The following is a 21,363-nucleotide window of genomic DNA, read 5'->3' on the forward strand; positions in this document are numbered from 1 at the left end:
GAAATTCTGCGTTGGGCACAAAAAAAATCTAACCTGAATTGAAATTAAAATTAATACTTTAACAATTCTGTTTTGCAGTGTTGGTCAGTAAGTGACTGGCTGCTCCCATATGGGAACGATGCCACCTTATCACATAGTCCAGCCAATGATGCGTATATGCGCGGCCAATCAACCTTGTTGACAGGCTATGACAGCGTCCTTATGTGCCCACACCGGTGTGTTAGCTGGCAAAGCGGCGTGGCTGATGTGGAGTGAAGCCACGTTAATGACAACGTGTACAACCATTGGAGATGTGAGCAGGACAGACGAACAATTGACGGAAAAATTGGGGATTTTATACCAGTTTTTAAATTGTGTTGATAGGCCACGTAAAACCAGAGTTGTGATAAAAAAAATATGCAACGTTTGGTTTTCTTCCTGAATACTGGTTGTTTATATTTACTGCAGGAAGAAACGGTTAAATCGGCGTTTTATTAAAAAAAAGGCTCGAAAGCGCTCTCCACCTGTGAGCAAAAACAAACCCCACCCCCCTCTGCCTTCCCTATTCGTCCAAAAAAGTACCATGTCGACCAATCAAAAAATGATATGGCAACGTGGCATCTAGTTGTTAAGAAACGGGGGAAGTTTTAGGAGTGACGGCGGTGCTTTGAGATGTGAAAGATTTGCGACGTTTAGCACAAATCTTGTGTAGTTAGTGTGTAGTGTAGTCGATAGTTTTGTTGTTTGTTTGTGTGTCAGAACAATGAGGGGACTGCTGAATGCTACAGGTGTTACAGGAGTGATACATCTCCTGTTGTCAGGCCTGCAGGTATCAGGCTATTGTTCTCCTTCATCTCATAGTGGACAGAAATTATTTTTGGGAGTGACACAAATGATTTGTGTGGCATCAGATTTGATGCAGAACAGCTGATTGTTCTGTAAATACTTTGAAATGTTTGTTTAAAAAACCGCCTTGGCTGCATTTAACCCTTGTGTGGTGTTCATATTTTTGTTACTCAGCCAGTGTTCATGGGTCTGGTGGACCCGCCAGAGTTTTGGTTTTCCAAATTAACATTATCAAACAATTTTATGTTAAATTACTCAACAGATGTTTACTTCATCCCAATTACAAGCCATATGAACAGCAAACATTGTTAATTTTTTCCCTTTACCTTTGTTAGATCACATTTATGAATTAATGTGCTTCTCTTTTTTTGTTTCTTTAATAAAATGTTATAAAAAAAATAAATCAGTTATAATCAAGTGGAGTGACACATTTACACGTGAAGCAATATGTTTCACAACTAAATGGGATCAGCTGCTCATCAATGGTGACATTAGGCCCAGGGTTGTAAAACAGGGGGAGGTGGTGCACATACTTATCCCACACTGTCCTGATGGCAGCTAGCTTGTCTCTCTGCCGTCGAGCTGGTCTGTCGTCTCGGTTATCAAAATGGATAATCCTGGAAATTTTGTGGAAGTTTTCCAGAGACACTGATGCACGGAAAGGTTCTTGCTGGTTTCTGCATCCCACAGGGATTCTGTGGATTCCCCTTTGGACCTGAAAACTCCTGCAAGGATAAGAACCCCAAAGTAGAACTTTGGGGTTCTTAGATGAATTTGGTCCATCTCCTTCCACCTCTCTCCAAAAACACACCTTCCTTCTAGATTACTGCAATCCAGAATAATTTTCTGGATGGAATCTGGGATGAAAAGCTCAAATGAAGACTTGATGTCCTGCACATGAGTAACTGTCAGCCGTGTTGGCCCTGGCTTATCACAGTAACAGCTCTGCAGGGTGGCTCATTTCTTGGGCAAGAAGACCATTCAATTTCACCAGTTATTGACATCCATATTTCTTCACTTGCTGTCTGGTGGGCTTGTTCTGGTCCTGGAGCTGGCTGCAGATGGGGTACTCGTCTTCGTTTTGTTACTAAATGGTGCTCAACCTCATCCTCTTCTTCAAAGTCACTGTCAGACTCTGAATTTTCAGAAATGTGAAATATTCTGAAACCTCTTTGTCAACATCATCATCCGAAGCCCCTCTCTCTTCCAAAATCAATCGGATGGCCCTCGCAGCAGATAATCTTTTGCCATCTTGATCAGTTGTGATAAAGAACCACACTGGCAAAGTCTTATTTATAGTATGCCCCTAATTTGCAGGTGGGACAGGGTATGAGAAAATAAAATTTGGATCCCTCAAGAAAGAGGGTAAAATGTGTGGGAATGTAAGAGCAGACAACAATGTTGCAACTTTGTGCGCGAGCAGGAGGGGAAGAAAACACTATCAGCAGCACCAGAAAGGAGGAAGACAGAGTGTGGGAACACAGGACCTACACTTTCAACACTTTTATTTAGGGATGGGTATTGATAAGATTTTAACGATTCCGATTCCATTTTCGATTCTGTTTAACGATTTGATTCTTTATCGATTCTTTTTTTTTTTTTTTAAAGGAGAACACTAAGGTCGATTAGCTTAGAACTTTGTTTTATATCTTCTCTTTGAACAAGATAGAAATTTAGGAGTAACATGGCCTTACAAACCCAACAGTGAGATCTTAAGAGATCCAGCCTACGGCTCTTCAATGGGGTGTCACAGGGTCCCCCCAGGAAAAAAAATTGTAAATGTAAAATAATAAAATAAATATTCTTCTGTAGCAATAACAAAGTATAACATAAATTGTTCTGTGGCAATTACACAAGAATATCCAGTAATGTCCCTGCCTACAATTAAACACATTCACTTACCAAAAATCGGGGGCATCTGCTGTGGCAAACGGGTGCAAGCCTTTTACCACAAACTGAGTCACTGCTTGGTGACATTCGTCTATCCTGGCCTGAAAGGAGACGCTACCGGTAGACTGCAGCGAGAACTGCCAGCATCTGAGCCAGACAGACTCTGTCTGTCTCTCTCATCATGATCACCTAAATGCACAGTAATGGCAGGTTTTGTAATAAGGCAGATTGCGCTAACATAATATGCACTGTTAGTTGATTATTTATCTGCCGCATTAACGGGAGAGGACGTACAAACGTTACCGCTGCTGCTGGGTTGAGAGTCACGAGTCCGGAGCGGAATTAAAAACACGTGTCATCGCGTGTTTTGTGAGCAAATGCTTTTGCATATTCGTAGTGTTTCCTCCCTTAAATGAAATATCTACTTTGCAAGTTGCCCCGTTGTCATCGGTTCTCATAAAGTATAATCAAACTTTTGAGCGTTTGAGCCGCTTAGGCGCCGTGTTTCCTGCCAGGTAAATGACGCTCCGCAACGTGGTGACGTCATTCGGGGCGACTGGAATCGATAAGGGAATCGTTTGCAAAAATGGCAAACAATTCCAAGGAATTGAAACAGTGGGAACCGGTTCTCAACAAGAACCAGTTTTCGATACCCATCCCTACTTTTATTAGACCTAGGTCCAGTGGACCCGAACACCTTGTATGTAATGTAAATGCGTGGGGGGAGGTACAGTAGTGATGTTCGATTCGTGAACGATCAATACTCGAGAATCACTTTACTGACTTGTGAAAATATATATTTGACACACTTAAGGAAAATACTAATAAAATACAAATAAACAAAATAAATGTTTATTAAGCAATTTTGATAGGAAATTGCTTAATTTTAGAAATGTTTTTGCTCTTTTTTCTCTATAAAATAGTTGTTTTGTTTTTTAATCATTCACCTCAGCAGTGGGATTTACATGAAAAGGGAAACAAATTAAGTTTGAGTGAAAATGTAAAATTTTTGCACTCTCTGGTCAACTGACTCAGTGAATCAAATGGCTCAAAAAACCCGATTCACTTTGATGAGTGACTCATTAACACTCGATTCAGTAAAACGAATCAAATTTACCATCACTAAGGTACAGTATGAGGTCATTGAAAATTAGTTCGGATTTATGTTTTTCACAGAAAATAAGCCAAAGCCAATGAATTTCAGGTTGAAAAAATAATTAATTGTTTAATTTTTCTTTTGAAAAAAACTGAAAACGGGTCTCACAGACCCGAACACCATACAAGGGTTAAAAAAAATAGCTGCAAAAAACTTTGTTTGCCAAACTGAGTTACTTTTTTGAAGAAGTAACTATATAATTAATTTCCCAGCATTGGTCATTATATACAGTATTTTGGAGACAGAGAGTTACAGACTCTCTCCCAGACCACAGACTCATAATACAAGTCAGAGCTTTATAAAAAAAAAAAATATATATATAAAGTTGTGTTTTTGAAGTTATTTGTACTACAATAGTGTTAACATACTACACAGGTCATGAACAAGATTTCTTTTACATTTTCATTGTAAATGGGCTGAAGCAGTTAATTAAAAGTAGTCTAACATAAATGTAAACGCTGTAATTTGATTATTTTAATAAATTATGAAACTTGGATGGATTCGATGCCGGCGTGACCACAGTGCACATGTCTGATGTCGCTCACGGTGGTCCAAGGAACCGGTCAGGGAGTTTGTGTGTTCGCTCAGACATGTGAAAAATTAGAGGGAACATTGGGCCTCTGACATTCAGTACCCAGTTATTAAGTGTAAATCATCCCCAGCCCACAATAGCAGCTGAATTTACTACGATTTCAGATCTTTTTACACATCAATAAGAAACCACCGATGTGTAAAACAGGCTGACAACAGAATGACGTAAACCACACTGCTGCAACTGTGCAGCTCTCAGGTTTTATCTATTGTTTCTCTGTGTGGCCAGCAGGGGGAGGTGTTTTGCTTAGTTTTTTTTTTGTTTTGTTTTTTTTAAGTGACATCAGAAACAGCAGCATGTGACATCACGTGATGGCGGAGCTTCAGTTCATCCTTTGTCATCCTTTTTTTTTTTTTTTTTTTTTTAAATAGGACAGGGGGAAAGAATGAAAGAAAGAGGGGGAGGGAAAGAAAGAAAACCAAAGGAGAGAAGAGACGGTGAGAAGGGGGGGAAGAGAGAAAAAAAAAAAAAAAAACTCCTGGGTCACCTGTATGGAGAAAAAAAAAAAAAAACAAACAAACAGAGGAGACAGCAAACAACAAAGAGCAACATAATAATAGAAAAAAAAAGCACCATCACAATAAACTAGCTAGTCATAGATATCAATAGTTACTAAATAATAGACGATATTGTTCAGCACGCAAGATAGACAGCGCACTGTGTGCTTTGAGGCAGCAGCCAAGAAAGCTTTAGTCTGCATCTGTGAATACCCATGTGTACACCTGTGTGCATACCTGTGTGGATCAGCATGCTTGCATTCCAAAGGTTTCTCCATGTAATGATCTGCTAGGGAGTGTGGGGAGCCACAGCCCTGTCCTTTATGGTATCAAGCGGGTATGGAGGAGATCAAAACTCCAGACATCCAGAGGCCCCCAGAACACAAGAGACCAAGGAAGACCCACAGAGGGGCAGCCGTGCCACTGTCCCAGTAAGAGCTAAGGAGAGTCCCAGATGAGGGCTCATTCAGCAGCCGCGGAGCAGAAGCCAGGGGGAGTTGCAGTGATGCGCCCGTGGGCTCCGCCGGCAGCCAGCTGTGCCTGAGTGACCGAGCCCCAGGCCGAGAGGCCGGGGGCACCCCACCTCCGAAATGGCCCGAGCGAGCCCCAATAAGCGGCCGCCAAGGAGTGAGCCGGTGTGTACCCGGACGCCCACCCCCAGATACAAAGAACCACCAACGCACCGACACCTGAGGGAGTCCGCCACCGGCAGGGGAAGTGGTGGTGGGTGGAGATAGGCCTCCAAACCTTGGAAGGCCCGAGATGTCCCCAGAGAGGTGGCGTCTGATACCCAACCTGACATATAGACACAAACATACAGGCACACACAGACACAAACATCCATTCCCACCCTCATGCTCTCATGTGCACTTCACACTCAACCGACGTGGAGACAGACATAAAGAGACGCTGTATATGGTGGTAGATCGCTGCCTAACATTTAGAACACAATGTACCAACATTGGGCATCAATTAAAATTTTAACAATTAGATTAAACGACTGGTAAGTCTGATACAGACTAGTGACAATTAGTCGACTAGTCACATAAATCCCTGATAGAGCCCACAGAAGTGGCCTGCACCATGTGCGTGGCTTGCTTTGCAGTTTAACCACCAAAACACTCGTCTGCAGTGGAATTTCTTTGAGCTAATCGATTCATTTATTTCATTTCTTCTTCTAATTAATATGGAAAATGGTGGCAAAGGTGGATGAAATGAGTGATTCCTAGAGTTACATGTCAGCTTACAGCATAGGGATTAAGTTTACAGTATAAATACCACTGAATTGTACAAGGATTTGAAGTTTCACTGTAACTTTAACATTTTTGACAATTTTGTTTTGTTTTCTCCCCCACAGGTGAACGACTGCGTCATCAGGACAACAACAAAGTAGAAATTAAGTAACTTTTTTCCACCAATGTTGGATTATGTTCCTGAAATGTATTTTAAATTAATGAAAATGAATAAATATGATTGTTTCTTTTACCTGTTTCGTTGTCTGCCATATCATTAGTATGTTTCGTGGGAATTAAATGTTTATTTAACATGTACGCTATTACATTTACTCTACAAATAAAACCAAATTTAAAGGCTGTTGCATTTTATTGCCTTTTTTCTTTCCTTTTCTTAAAGTTATGAAGGCATCTTGGATGCCATTTCAGTGAGTGGGGGTTAATGCCCCACACTCTTTTCTGTCACTGCTTTGAATGCACAGACTGGTCTTCACGTTGATCTTTGTAATCTTCAGTGTTACGACCCGGCTCAAAAGCCGCAACATAAAAACAGAGATGAATAACAGAGTGTGGGTGAGAAGAGGTTTCATCCTAAAATGGAAAACCTGACTAGGTGTGGCCAATTAGCACCAGCTGAAAACACTGAGACGATTAGAAGCTGCAGAGGGACGTAACACCTCCTCCCTTAAAAGGGTTCCTCTAGGACCCCTAAACAAATTAAAAGTCCCTCTGAAGCCTTGATCCCTCAAAAGTAAGTTGGCATCTTTAAGCATGGATGCCCCTACATGAGGATCTGAATTTGCCACACTGAACACAAAAAGTAACATGTGACCAACACAAAGGAGCACAACAGTCAAACCCAAAATGATTACCTGACCTGCTACAACACAAAACCAAAAGTAGCAACAAATAATCACAAGTGATCATTTGTCTCCACCACACAGTCACATACAAGTGGCCCTATACCACAACAAGTTACTTTAATCCAAAAAGTTCAGTAAATCAAGCACACTAGTGACCAACCACAAAATGGAGAGCTATGGCCACACAATGATCACATCAAGGGTGGCTCAGCACCCCACAGTGTTATTGCCATCACCTGGCCAACAACACTCACAGGTGATCCAACAAAATAGCCATATTCCCCACAACACTAAAGGTCACATCACAAAACGCTCACCTCACAAGGATCTCATTAGCATCTATCAACACTGACATATGCACACACATGGTGTACACACAATGCCAACTTAAAAACAGCCTACCTGCCTCAGCTACAGACCATAATCATGAATGGTCTCAAACCTCCTACCAAGTTTGGTGCCACTGATTTACTATGTGCAACTCCCAGCCTAAAACACTAAAAACAACAAAACCCTTACTTTTCCTACCCTAGTCTTCAGTGGTGTACCAGGCTCGAGGCAACTTTAAACGCGAACTCGAGAGCAGGCAGCAGACCAGAGATATAGTCTCCTACCAAACTCTGAAGCGTACCCCCACCCAGGATAGCCACCAAACACAATAAACTAAAACAATAAAGCAAAACAACAAACAAGTGCTTCGATGGAAGGGCAGCACAGCCACCCAGCTGAAACACACTTACTAAAGGGAGTTTGCTCAATTACACTGAACACCATCACTCACCCACTTAAAAGCAAAACAAACTGACATTCAGTCTCCACTAAAATGTCCAAAGATCCCGGACAAGCCACCACTTATGTTACGACCCAGCTCAAAAGCCGCAACATCTACACTGCAGACTTCTCCCACAATTCCACCCAGTGCTTCCTGCAGAAGTTCTCTGATGACTCTGCAATAGTCAGCCTCATCACTGATGGGGACGACAAGGAGTACAGAGGACTGACTCAAGACTTTGTGGACTGGTGCCAGCTGAACTACCTCCAGATCAACGCCAGTAAAACCAAGGAGCTGGTGGTAGACTTCCGCAGGCACAAGCATTCTCCACTGCAACCACTGAACATCCAGGGTATGGACATTGAGGCTGTGGACAGCTACAGGTACCTTGGTGTTCATCTGAACAACAGACTGGACTGGACTCATAACTCAGACGCCCTCTACAGGAAAGGGCAGAGCAGGCTGTACCTGCTGCGGAGACTCAGGTCATTTGGGGTGGAGGGCCCACTCCTGAAGACCTTCTATGACTCTGTGGTGGCTTCTGCTATCTTTTATGGTGTGGTCTGCTGGGGCGGCAGCATCTCTGCTGGGGACAGGAAGAGACTGAACAGGGTGATCCGAAGGGCCAGCTCTGTTCTAGGATGCCCTCTGGACCCAGTGGAGGTGGTGAGTGACAGGAGAATGGCGGCTAAGCTGTCATCCCTGTTGGACAACGTCTCCCACCCCATGCAGCAGACTGTGACAGCACTGAGCAGCTCCTTCAGTGGGAGACTGCGGCACCCACGGTGTGGGACGGAGAGATTTCGCAGGTCTTTCCTCCCCACTGCTGTCAGACTCCACAACAAAGACTTTAACTGAACAAACACACACATCCACACATGTGCAATAACACTAAGTGCAATAATCTTTTCTGGCATCGTTGTATTTTTACTCAGTTGTATATAGCATTCGTATTCTATGTTTATCTTATTGTATATTTTTATTCTATTTTATTCTACTGTATATAGTATATTATTTTATTCTATTCTGTACAGCTGTGTACTGTATTTATTCTTATTGTATTCTAATTTTTGCCTGATAACTTTTGCACTGTCCACTTCCTGCTGTGACAAAACAAATTTCCCACGCGTGGGACTAATAAAGGTTATCTTATCTTATCTTATCTTATCTTATAAAAACAGAGATGAATAACAGAGTGTGGGTGAGAAGAGGTTTCATCCTAAAATGGAAAACCTGACTAGGTGTGGCCACTTAGCACCAGCTGAAAACACTGAGACGATTAGAAGCTGCAGAGGGACGTAACATTCAGTATTGATATTTGTAAATGTAAACTATGAGGATTTATATATTTTTTTTAATTCTTTTTTTTCCCTCTTTTTTTCTTTTTCCAAATAAATGTCCCGATTGAGTAATGAAACTAACCCAAAGGAGAATTCTAACAATATTAGACAGGCCATTCAATATGCTTTATCGTGGACAACTCGTGGCTAAAAACACACACACACACACACACACACACACACACACACACAAACCTCTAATCTGGGATTTCATCAAGAGACCAAATCTTGGATCTGCTCCGCTGGCAATGAATTGGAAACTTACATGGTGGATTGCGTAGTGACTGTCTGATCTTTGCTCTTAAGTCAGTAACTGTAGACACAAGCAGAACATATCTCAAATACCTTGTAAAAAACCAAAATTCCTGGGAACTGTTCTGAGTGTGGTCAGTAACATAAATTGGATCAACAAATGTCAGTTCTGCTTTCTGTTTTGGAATTTTGAGAGCAATGAATTCCCAGGCAGCCCACTGGAATTCCTGACATGTCTCATGGGCGAGATCGAGTTGGATCTCTTTAGATTAAAAATCACTTGAGGCATTAAAAGTAAGCCAACAGTTTCATAAAACCGCAGCAGAGAGCGATTCTACTGCCAGCCTTTATTTTAAGAGCACATATATGTGCAAGAAGCTGCAGATGAAGGACAGATGCATTAACTTTCCCAGTAAAACTCACTTTGGACATAAAATCTAATGCCATAATCTCTCTAAGTAACTCTAGTGAAGGAAGGAGACTGGTGAGCAGCCACGTGTTAACATCAAAAAAGCAGTTCTCGCCATGTGAGGTTCTACAAGACTCATTCATTCAGTGCAGCGAGTGATACTCGTGTTGTGGTGGCCAGAGGTGGCAAAGCAAGGGAGGCTCTGTTGTCAGATACAAGGGGTCACTTTGATCTCTGAAAGTCCCCATCTTTGGCTTTGTTACCTGGATTTTCAATTAGTGAGCCTGCATGGGAATCCCCTGACAAGATCAACAGTACACAGAAAGATGTAACAATACAACAAGGCCAGGAAATAACTTAAAATCAGCAACTCCCTTCAGAGGAATTCTGCTTCTTTTTTAAGCCTGTGTCTTGTCTATGATATCAGATTTTCATCTTTTGAAGTTAAACGGTCAAAATGCCTACATGTAAAAAGCTTTTTTTTTCCATGTACACAGAGCTCACAGTGGATCCACTCCTGTCCTCCTCCTCTCAACCTCCCACATATGACAGCACCTAATGTTTACCCCTTGAGTGGGCATGCGCCAACCAGCGTGCAGCCTGTTACAGTCGCTCCTGCTTTTCTCTTAGTTTAGCTCTTTTTTCTTACGTATTCTTTTTTTTCCTGACTTGTATTTTCCTCCGTTTTCTATCTCTTACTCAATCATGTGGATTGAGAGAGTTTTTGTTCTTCTGGTGGCCGTGGAACTGTTACTTTTATCAAGGAACGGGACCGCGGCACATCTCCTACACTGTAAAAAGAATAACCCTATTCAAATTTTAAAAAATGATGTCCAATTGTCACATCCAAAATATTTGACTTCATAGAATCTAAATTGAGTCACTTGATATGACCTGATACTTTTATGTTGATATAAACAATATTACTAGACTTGACTGAAATTTTAAAGTTTGCATTGATCCAAATTGATTTTTTTTTACATAGAACCATATTTTAATTATTGAACCAAGCTAATATGTTGAAATTTAACCAACCTAATGTATTCACATCGAACCAAATTAACCTGAACTAATATGTTTGTGTTGAAGCCAGGTAATTGATTTACATATATTCAAACGATATTTTTTACATTTCATTTTATTTCAGTTCAAAAATGCTCTGCATTTCCTATAAAAAACAAGACAGTTGGCCAACCAATTATTTCAAAATTATTTATTGTTCCAAACCATTTTAACTATAATCAATTAGTAATATACAGATTTAGTGCTATGGCAGAAATGATTAGAGAAATGTTTGTTTTATAAAACCTGCAACCTTTTGAAAACCAGTATAAAACCTGCAATCTTTTTAGAACTGGTATAAAACCTGCAACCTGTCTAAAACTGGCATAAAACCATTATAAAAACTCTTTTTAAACCAATTTGCAAGTACTCAAAAATATTTATATGTGCACTGTGCCTGTACAATGTAAAAAAAAATCTACACATGTATCAATGAAATCAACTTAAATCTCCCTTTCAAATGGGTGTTCTTATAATTTTTGAATGTAGAATACCACTGCAGGCCAACCAAGCAAAATAACCAAGCACACATGCACATGCATGTGCATATACACATGCACACATGCATGCAAACACACTACTGTGCAGTGTTAAGTTCACAATTAAGTTTGCGAATCTTAGAGGTCATCTTGTTAAAGTCAAGCTCCATCATAATCTTTTGAAGAGCCTCAAAGGTGAACCTGAATCCTCGTGGATATTCCATACTAAGAGCATAACAGAGTCCAAAAACCATTGCCACTCCAGCTGCCACAGAAGGCAACTCATTCAGGACTTCCACACCATCAATGATCATCCTGATGTCTCGAGGCTGATGTAGGAGGCTTGAGACGAAGAGTGCCATGGTGGTACTCTGCAGCTCTTCCTCAGCTTCATCTTTCTGGGATATCTTGAGGTAAAATATGGAACAAAATGTACAAGTGAAGAACTGAAGTCTGGCACACCTGATAAAACTTTGACCATAATAAACTACTATTTTGATAGTTGTTTGGTCACAGACTATTAGAACAATTATTTGACTAATCAGATTGTGAATTGCATAATCATTAAATTAAATCAATGGTGGAATATTTTCATAAATGTTCCACAAAGCCCAAGAAAAAAAAAAGAAAACAATACAGAACCCTAAGATATTAACTTGATGAGTTGATTAATCGTTGCTGTCCTACATTAATCACTGCATTTAATAGCAGAGTTGTCAAATTTACATCAAGAGACTGCATCTCATGTAGAGACAGAACAGATATGGACATACCATGTATTCTTTTATCAAGTCCTCAACACGTTCTCCAAGGTAGATAATGAGAGATTTAAGTATACACTCCCTCCTAATGTCAGCATCAGCATCCTGCAGGAACAGTTAAAATTGTTACTATGCAATATGGAGAGTATGTGTGAGAGGAATTTTTTTTCACCTCTCTATCCTCATGAGGTGACTAATGCCCCTTTTCCAAATCGGCACGGTGCGCTTGAGAGCAGTTCAGTTTAGCGCGGATGAACTCGTTTGTTGTGGTGGAAACATAAAGCGGACGTAACCGGGAACAGGGGCGAACCCATCTGGCTTTGAAAAGTCGCGCGCAAAAGTCTTTGTCCGCAACGTCACAGCCCGAAGAACAACAACAATCGCGATATATGTGTGTTTTTGTACTTTGCTCTGTCTGTGGTTCATTTTGGTTCTTGTGGAGGAAGTCGCCATGGTCCAAAGTCAATGGAGTATGGTTGCTGGGAGTTTTTTTTAAAGCCTTTTGTGGGAGCGCTTCTATATCACATCATGTGGGCACCACACACACCCGGGCCAATCAGGTGTCAAGGCGGTGGAAAAGCGTCCGCAGGGGGCTAAAGTGAACTGAGCCACACCGTGTTCTGTCGGTGGAAAAACGGCATATGCTTTCTTGTCCCTAAATAAAAGTTTATACGTATATATGTATGTATAAAGCCCACACTTCCTTTCAACATTTTAAAAGGTCACAGCCATAATCACTGACGTTACCAAAATAAAACTGTAACAGGATACAAATTCTCATTAGATACAGGGGTTAAAATGCTAACTTAATAGTTAATTATATACACCCTACCTGATCAAGAAACTCTAGGATCATGGCAGTTTTTGCTTTGGTTGTCCCTCCTTTCTTTCTGATTATTTTAAGTAGCTGTGGGGAGTGCTTGTCCAGCTGGGCCATGAATCTGGTTAGCAGGGGAACTGCAGTAACCCACAGAAACTCTGCATTAACCCTTTAAAACCGGTTGGAGCGGGCACGCTCTGTTTTGCGTAACTATTTTTAAATCCCGGTAGCTCTGCAACCACGTAAGCTAGCGCAATAATTTTTTTTGCATATGAAACCGGAGGAGTTGTACTTACATCTTATGCCATCAGCTTGTCCTAGGTCACAGTTTCCTTCCACATATAGCTTTGCAAAAACTGCATAAAAAGCACTTGCAGCAACAAAAACATAATATTCCAGAAACACGCTTTGCCGATCCGATCAGCTGCAATTCTGCTAAAATTTTCTTGTTTTTGAAACTTAACTACTTCCTCATATTTTCACGTAGAACAACCATTCAAACTTTAAAATGTTCTCAAATTATTGGGCTATTCAGGTATAAATCAGCTTTTTCAAATCTTTTACCGTTTTACTTTTATGCCTCTTAAAGTTTTGAGTTGCAAAATTGTGATTTTTCACAAAATACATGCGTTGTTATGGTTGCTATGCACTTGGCTTCCAGTGTGCCACTGAAGGTTTCGCAGTATTCTCTTCATGTCCGAACAACTTCTTGCTACTTGCTCAAATTTCACTCAACTTCCACAAATTATACATCAAAACGTAGGTATTTTTGCTGGCTTTCAGGAAATGTCGCTATCATTGTTGTGGATTCATAGCCGGCATTAGCAGAAAGAGCAGAACAGTTTAGAGTTTGAACGGAGAAAATCGGCTGAAAACTGAGGGAGTAGTTGAGTGTCAAAAAGTGTACGGAAGCAACTGGAATAATATAGTGGAATAAAGAATAAAGAGAAACAGGAACTCAATAGTGTGGATGCCTATTCAGGCATCCACACAAAAATAAAGAAGAAAAAGAAACAGGATGCCCTTTCGGCATCCACACTATTCGGCATATAACGTGGTTAGCCTACTAAACGTAAATTACACACGAACAACATTAAGCTACTCGCACAGAGACGAACGGCTGCTGCATCATCATCAGTCATTATTTCTGCTACGCTGGCAGGGCTAGGAGCCAGGACTCAATTCTTCGGGTTTTTGGGGGATGTTGCTCCGGGTCCGATAACAGGCAACCCACCCGCAGTTTATAGGAGCTCTAGTGCATATGATCACAAAGTTAAAATTTGAATATAGAGAAAACAGAGTTGGTTCGTCAGAAAACACAACTTTGCAATATATGCAATGATATGTGTTGGCACAAACTGGTATTAATTCATAGAAGCTGTAACTGTCCATTTAATGCCATTCTGAAGTTGTGGAAAGAGAAGCTCCTATAAACAAAGTCAAAAGGCTTTTACTCTGAAATGCAAAACGAGATTGATTTGAGATTGAGATGTTACCACTGTAGAGGTTGTGTATGGTTTGCATGAACTCCAGTTACTTAGTGGAAACAGTAATTGTCCTGTAAACAGCATCTGCGTGTAATTATTAAAAGTACCAAATGAACAATTATAATTCTGGTACTGACGTGATAAAACTGTGGGGTTGCATACTGTCAATGTAGAGTGAAATGATCTTGTGGAAACAGCAACTTTGCTTTTAATGGGATTCTGAAGTCAGTGAAAGAGTGGGTCATACATGGACAATTTCAATGGACCATTACTTTGAAAGGCAAATTGACTTGATATCACCGTGATAGTGTGCACTGTCGATCTTGAGTGAAATTATCCCGTGGAACAAGCAATTTTCATTTTTAAAACATTCTGAAATAATTGAAAGAGTATATCACATATGGACAAATTCGAAGGCAAAATCAGACCAACATGAAATTTACATGGTTTTACTGTCGGGTTGGATACTGTTGATCTAAAGTGGAATTATCCTGTGGAAACAGCATCTTTCAATTTATGAGCATTTTGAAATCGTTAAAAGAGTAGGTCGTCTACGGGCAATTTGAAAAGGCTTTTATTTTGGAAGGCAAAATCAGAATGACTTGAAATTGACATGGTAACATCGTGAGGTTGTATACTGTTGATCTAACGTGGAATTACCCTGTGGAAACTGAAATCTTCCTTTTTAGAGGGTTTTGAAATCGTTAGAAGAGTAGGTCGTATATGGACAATTTGAAAAGGCTTTTATTTTGGAAGGCATAATCAGAATGACTTGATATTGATATGGTATCACTGTGGGGTTGTATACTGTTGATCTGGAGTGGAATTACCCTGTGGAAACAGGAATGTTCCATTTTAGAGCATTTTGAAATCACTGAAAGTTAGGTCAATTATGGACAATTTAAAAAGGCTTTTATTTTGGAAGGCATAATCAGAATGACTTGATATTGATATGGTATCACTGTGGGGTTGTATACTGTTGATCTGGAGTGGAATTACCCTGTGGAAACAGGAATGTTCCATTTTAGAGCATTTTGAAATCACTGAAAGTTAGGTCAATTATGGACAATTTAAAAAGGCTTTTATTTTGGAAGGCATAATCAGAATGACTTGATATTGATATGGTATCACTGTGGGGCTGTATACTGTTGATCTAAAGTGCACTTACCCTGTGGAAACTAGAATTTTTCATTTTAGACCATTTTGAATCGTTAGAAGATTAAGTCAAATATCAGCAATTTCAAAGGGACATTATTATGAAAGGCAAAATCAGACTGACTTGATATTGATATGGTATTACTGTGAAAATGACTGTGGTTGGAAAGTGTTGATATAAAGTTCAAATAGTATTTGGAAATACGACTTTTGCTTTTAAGAGCATTGTTAAGTCATTGAAAGAGTAGTTCAAAAATGAAGATTCACAGGGCTTTTACTTTGAAATCCAAAATAAGATGGCCTTGATAGTGACAGGACACAATTAGGGTACAAGGCTGTGTCATATAGATGTAACATTAGAGTTTGTAAAAAAAAAAGCCTAAATTATATGTTATTATGTTCTTAACATATAGTTAATTCACTCGAAGTTGGCTTTTATTTTGAAATCCGGTTTCCACATCCATTCCCGTAATACTTTGAATACACAGGGAACGTAAAACAAACTGGAGGCTGGCTTGACTGCAAGTCTCGAATTGGAGGCTGGCTTGACACAAGTGGTGAACCGAGCAGTGAAGGAAACTTAGGCACAGGTTAAAGTCCAAAAAATGATTTTTTATTTAACCCAAAAAACATAATTGGTTAACTCATGCAAAAAGAATCAAAATCTTGGGCCCATAAAAGAGGTCAAACTAAGAAAACTCTACTCAAAGTTGACAACACAACTGATAACTCAAACAAACTGACCTAACTTAATGAGACAAAGGGGAAACTTAAATAGTGGCTGATCAGCCCACAAAAACAGTAAAAGGGGTAAAACACACAAAACCTAACTAAACCAAACATAATGAACTCCAATTCCCCCCCATGGTCCTGAGTTATGGCGTGAACCAATTTGTAGCCTTCCTTTAAACCTCGCTCCGCCCCTTTTCCACCTCTTGGCTCCTTAATCAAGGGACTGGAACAGCTGCAACTAAGGTAACTCAGAAAACTAGTGATGGCCAAATGAAGCTTTCCGAAGCACTGAAGCTTGTGTTGAAAAACGGTTCATTACTCGAAGCTTTTCAACACAGTCCTCTCCGGTGACATCTGGTGGTGAAAATTTTGAAGAGCAGCTTGAATCTGCAAAATAAAACGGACTGCTCAATTATCACTGCTCACTCAAGAGTGGAGTTCTCTCTGATATTGGGCCACCGTTCCGTTGCTTTGAACATGTAATTGGTTTTGTTTTCTCTATTGGGGGGCTGAAAAAAATGTAATGCGTATCTGCGTAATACATTTTGATCAATAAACTTTCCCTATTTAAACATGCACTATGGTGTGGCCTTTCTTTGCTCATAACTCCTTGATGTTGGTAAATACAATAAGTGAGCAATATATATAATATACATATGATAATGCACAGCACATTATGGAGTATGCCCCTGCTGTGAAGTCCTGCCTCCATCTACTTGTCGTTTAATCACTGGACAGCTGGACAGGTTCATACAAAATATTAGATTAGGCCAATTCCTATACATATTTTTGACCTAGGGGTGGGATTGATTGTGAACTGGAAAGGGAAAATGCTTAGGGGGCTGAGTACGGCTGCATCATCACTGATTTGTAGAATCCTTTTGATTCGATACAGGATCCGATTCAATTTGATTGGAATCTGGAAAGTTTTGCCTCAGTCAGAAATATTACAATTCTGATCATTTAACAGTATATATCCATAATTTCGTATCTATTAAAAGAAAGCTGACACATGTGAGACTTAATTAGAGATGTAAACAGAGAGTTATGAAACCTGCAGCTGCAGAAGCCAGCGAAAAAAAAAAGAGGCAAACACAGCGCGGACCCGACGACACACCAAAATCTGATTCTGACGCGTCGGGTCCGCGCTCTGTGTTTACGTTTGTATGCAGAATCCGTAAACCTGCTCGCAGTTACTGTTTTAGCTGCATGGTGTTTGACGACATGTTGTGAGGTTTAACCTGAGATGCTGGCGTTTCAGGCATAATAACGTTAATTTACAAATCGACACAGGATTGTAATGAATCAATATCACTTTATTCAATTTAGCATGGATTGTAATCAGAAAAGCGATAATCAAAACCCACCCCTAATCAAGAACTTGCAAAGTAAAAACATGATCTATGTAAGGTAGCCCTTTTGTTATTTACATTTAAAAAGAGGATTAGTGTTACTGTGCGCTGGCTGAGTCTGTTTCTTTTCTTAGAAATAGTTTCTCCTGCCCTGGAGAAAATCCACTTGCATGGAACAGAAGAGGCTGTGGAGTGCAGGAACCACACTGCAAGCTGGTAGATATGCAGGTATTCCTGGGTCCTGCAGACTATCACCTAAAAACAATAAACAAAATGATTTTCTAAACTGTAGCAATGTAATGTACGTATAGTGTCAAATACATTTTTGTAGTCTTCATCAGCTTTAATTCACATGGAAGTGTTCCTAAAGTCATATGCTGTAATGATATTTACATTATGAAAACATGATTTTGGACATTTCAAGTTTTTCACTTCGGCAGATAAAATGAATTGAGCAAAATCAACTCAAAATATTTCCACACGCCATAACGTCCTCTCTTCCTCGCTGGCTCCATATCTGTCAGTGGAATGATCACCTCGTCGCTATCTGTCACCATCAACACACTCCACGAATCCCGTGGATGATTCACTTCCTTATATCCGTTTGAATCAGGTACCGAAGCAGTTACGTGCGTAATGAAGCTTCGGACGTCACTGGTCACGTGACTTTTGCCAAACGAAGCAAGCCTCGACACAGTGCTTCTGAACCAGTGTGTTGTTTTTTTCGACACACGCTCCGGAGCGTCAGCTTCAAGCGGGCCATCACTAGTGCACGCCATATAAACATTGGAAGGTGTGATGGAAAAATAAATACATTTAATAAAGAAACAATATTGAACAATAAGAATATTTTAAAGTAGTGACTGTAAATTAAACTAAAGTGAATCAACGGGTGGTGAGGTGTGGCGCTTACCATGTGTGGCATGCCATCACAACTGCACAAAGTTGGCCTTTATGGAAGAGTGGCAAGAAGAAAGCCATTGTTAACAGAAAACCATAAGAAGTCCCGTTTGCAGTTTGCCACAAGCCATGTGGGGGACACAGCAAACATGTGGAAGAAGCTGCTCTGGTCAGATGAGACCAAAATGCAAAATGCTCTGTGTGGAAAACTAACACTGCACATCACTCTGAACACACCCCACTGTCAGATATGGTGGTGGCAGCATCATGCTCTGGGGGTGCTTCTCTTCAGCAGGGACAGGGAAGCTGGTCAGAGTTGATGGGAAGATGGATGGAGCCAAATACAGGGCAATCTTGGAAGAAAACCTCTTGGAGTCTGCAAAAGACTTGAGACTGGGGCGGAGGTTCACCTTCCAGCATGACAACAACCCTGAACATAAAGCCAGGGCAACAATGGAGTGGTTTAAAACAAAACAAAACATATCCATGGCAAGATCTGAAAACTGCTGTTCACAAATGCTGTCCATCTAATCTGACTGAGCTGCAGCTGTTTCAAAGAAGAATGGGCAAAGATTTCAGTCTGTAGATGTGCAAAGCTGGTAGAGACAGACCCTAAAAGACTGGCAGCTGGAACTGCAGCAAAAGGTGGTTCTACAAAGTATTGACTCAGGGGGGTGAATAATTACGCACACCCCACTTTGCAGTTATTGATTTGCAAAAAATGTTTGGAATCATGTATGATTTTCGTTCCACTTCTCACGTGTGCACCACTTTGTGTTGGTCTTTCACCTGGAAGTCCAATGAAACTGATTCATGTTTGTGGCTGTAATGTGACAAAATGTGGGAAAGTTCAAGGGGGCCGAATACTTTTGCAACCCACTGTATTTTACCTACACATACATTCTTGTATTTAGACAACACCTGAGGGATAAAACAAACTGTAAATGTCTCCAGCTGGTGTTAACAGCACCACTAACACATCTGTGCTGATGGGGTGTGTGTATCTGTGATCTACAGCTCATGTCTGTCACATCAAATGCAGCTGAGTTTATGTAGATCCATAAAGCACAGCTGATCGTCCTGCGCTGTCTGTGGTCCTGAAATGAACCTAATAAACAAAGATGTGTTTTTGAGGTTTATCAGTGTAAAAGCAGAGATCAGACTGATGTCCATCAAATCTCTGTGATGCCATCTCTGTGCACAAATGAATGGCACAATATCAAGAGCAACAAATCAAACACTGCATTAAACAAACTGTGCTAAATATTAGCACCATTAGCAGGGCACTGTGTGTGGCAAATGTTGGTAAATCAGTTTGTGCACATAACTGAAATGTTCCCCTCTCGATGTTTAGCACTTTGACAAAGGAACAAAGAGAAATTCCCACGTCTTCCACACAGTTTTCTCTGTGTGAACACAGTGGTTCTTGTACCCAGTTTGTAGGAGCTGGGATTGGACTCCACCACAGCAGCCTCTGTGTGGGATAGATGCAGTGCTCTGTAGTATAAAGCACTCTGTCAGTGAGCTGGACTCTCCAAACCAGCAGTCATCGTCTAACATCTGCCTTCTTCAGCTGTAACCGTGTGTTTCTCTTGTAAACTTGGCTCTGATCGTATGTGCTGTAATATTCCAGCTTTGCTTCCCGATCGTGCTGCACAGTCTGCACATGCTGGCCGGCTCCCCCAAGCTGAGAGCAGTGGGACTGCGCCTCATGACCGCTCTGTGGAAAAAACAGGTTTGCAATAATAACGCATCACTATAAATGTCATATTCATGTGTTCAAAGCTTCTGTTTGTCTTTGATTGTGTGCTGCTTTGGTCATGTCTGTAAGGACCGGGTCTACCCAGAGCTGCAGCGTCTAATGAGCCAGCAGGACAGCAGGGTGGTGCTGGGGAGGGACGCCCAGTGGGAGCAGATCCTGGCCAGGGCCGCCTGTGTCAGGGACATCTGCAGAGAGAGGTGGGTCCTCCCATACTTACAGAAACAGTGGGCACTTCCTACATTCACTGGTTCATTCATTCAGTGGACTTTGCATGCACAGTGCAGACAGTGTGAGCTTCCAACACCAGGATTCTTCATCTTCCCTTCTAATGAGTAATAATCACTGACTGGACTCTTCATAGATGTTTCTGCTCAGCAAGCTGATGAAAGTTCAGAAACATAGAAATATTTGTTTTTTCAGTCACATCACATCAACTTTGCTTGTTAAGATAAATGAATGCACTTTGTAGCTTTGCAGTGAATGAAGCCTCAGCTCAACGCTCCACTGAGTCCCTGTTTCTCCAAAAATCAGCAGGAGTCCAGTTTTAAATATTTCCGTACAAATGTCCAGAGCAGCTACACGTGCCTGAATCCAGAAGGATCAAAGTCTTACAAAGTTCAGTTCAAACAGAGAGACTGAGAGGCAGCTAACTTCCTGTCTCTGCCAGACTATCAAAATAAAAGCATACATTTGAAGCAAAAGAAATCCAACTATGTCAGTCTGTAAGCACTGCTTCCCATATAATACAACTCTAAGCAAGTGAGCCATAACTTTATAGTTTTAACTTTAATCCAAACTATATTCATCATATAAACTCCACAAACTGCATCCAGGCCTTTATGGCCTTTATGTGTGTTGATGAAATAAAACGATGATTTTATTTGATTATTTCCTTTGTTCTAACCAGCTGGTGCACACTGTTCATCCTCCCGGGGCCTGTTACGCCTGCTAACATGTACATGCAGCTTTTTTAGCAGCATTAGTGAAAACCTGGGAAACCCTCTGGATATATTCTACAGTACAAA

The 21,363-nt window shown here is 40.7% G+C and overlaps 2 protein-coding genes across 2 annotated transcripts in view; one reads left to right on the forward strand and one right to left on the reverse strand.

Moving 5' to 3' along the window:
- The window catches only part of LOC146634503 (NACHT, LRR and PYD domains-containing protein 12-like), a 208,125-nt gene that overhangs the window by 85,264 nt on the left and 101,498 nt on the right, over positions 1–21,363 (forward strand). The window lies entirely within an intron of this gene.
- On the reverse strand, positions 11,468–20,595 carry LOC146634504 (uncharacterized). The gene is made up of 4 exons (XM_085349489.1): positions 20,420–20,595; positions 12,963–13,119; positions 12,143–12,235; positions 11,468–11,776 (listed from the first exon to the last, which is right to left on the reverse strand). Exons 1-4 carry the CDS (start codon positions 20,593–20,595, stop codon positions 11,468–11,470), a joined length of 735 nt encoding a protein of 244 aa, XP_085205615.1.

Source organism: Diplotaxodon limnothrissa, linkage group LG3, assembly GCF_057381915.1.
Source record: "Diplotaxodon limnothrissa isolate DT_005_m linkage group LG3, D_limnothrissa_male_GT1.1, whole genome shotgun sequence".
Lineage (NCBI taxonomy): Eukaryota > Metazoa > Chordata > Actinopteri > Cichliformes > Cichlidae > Diplotaxodon > Diplotaxodon limnothrissa.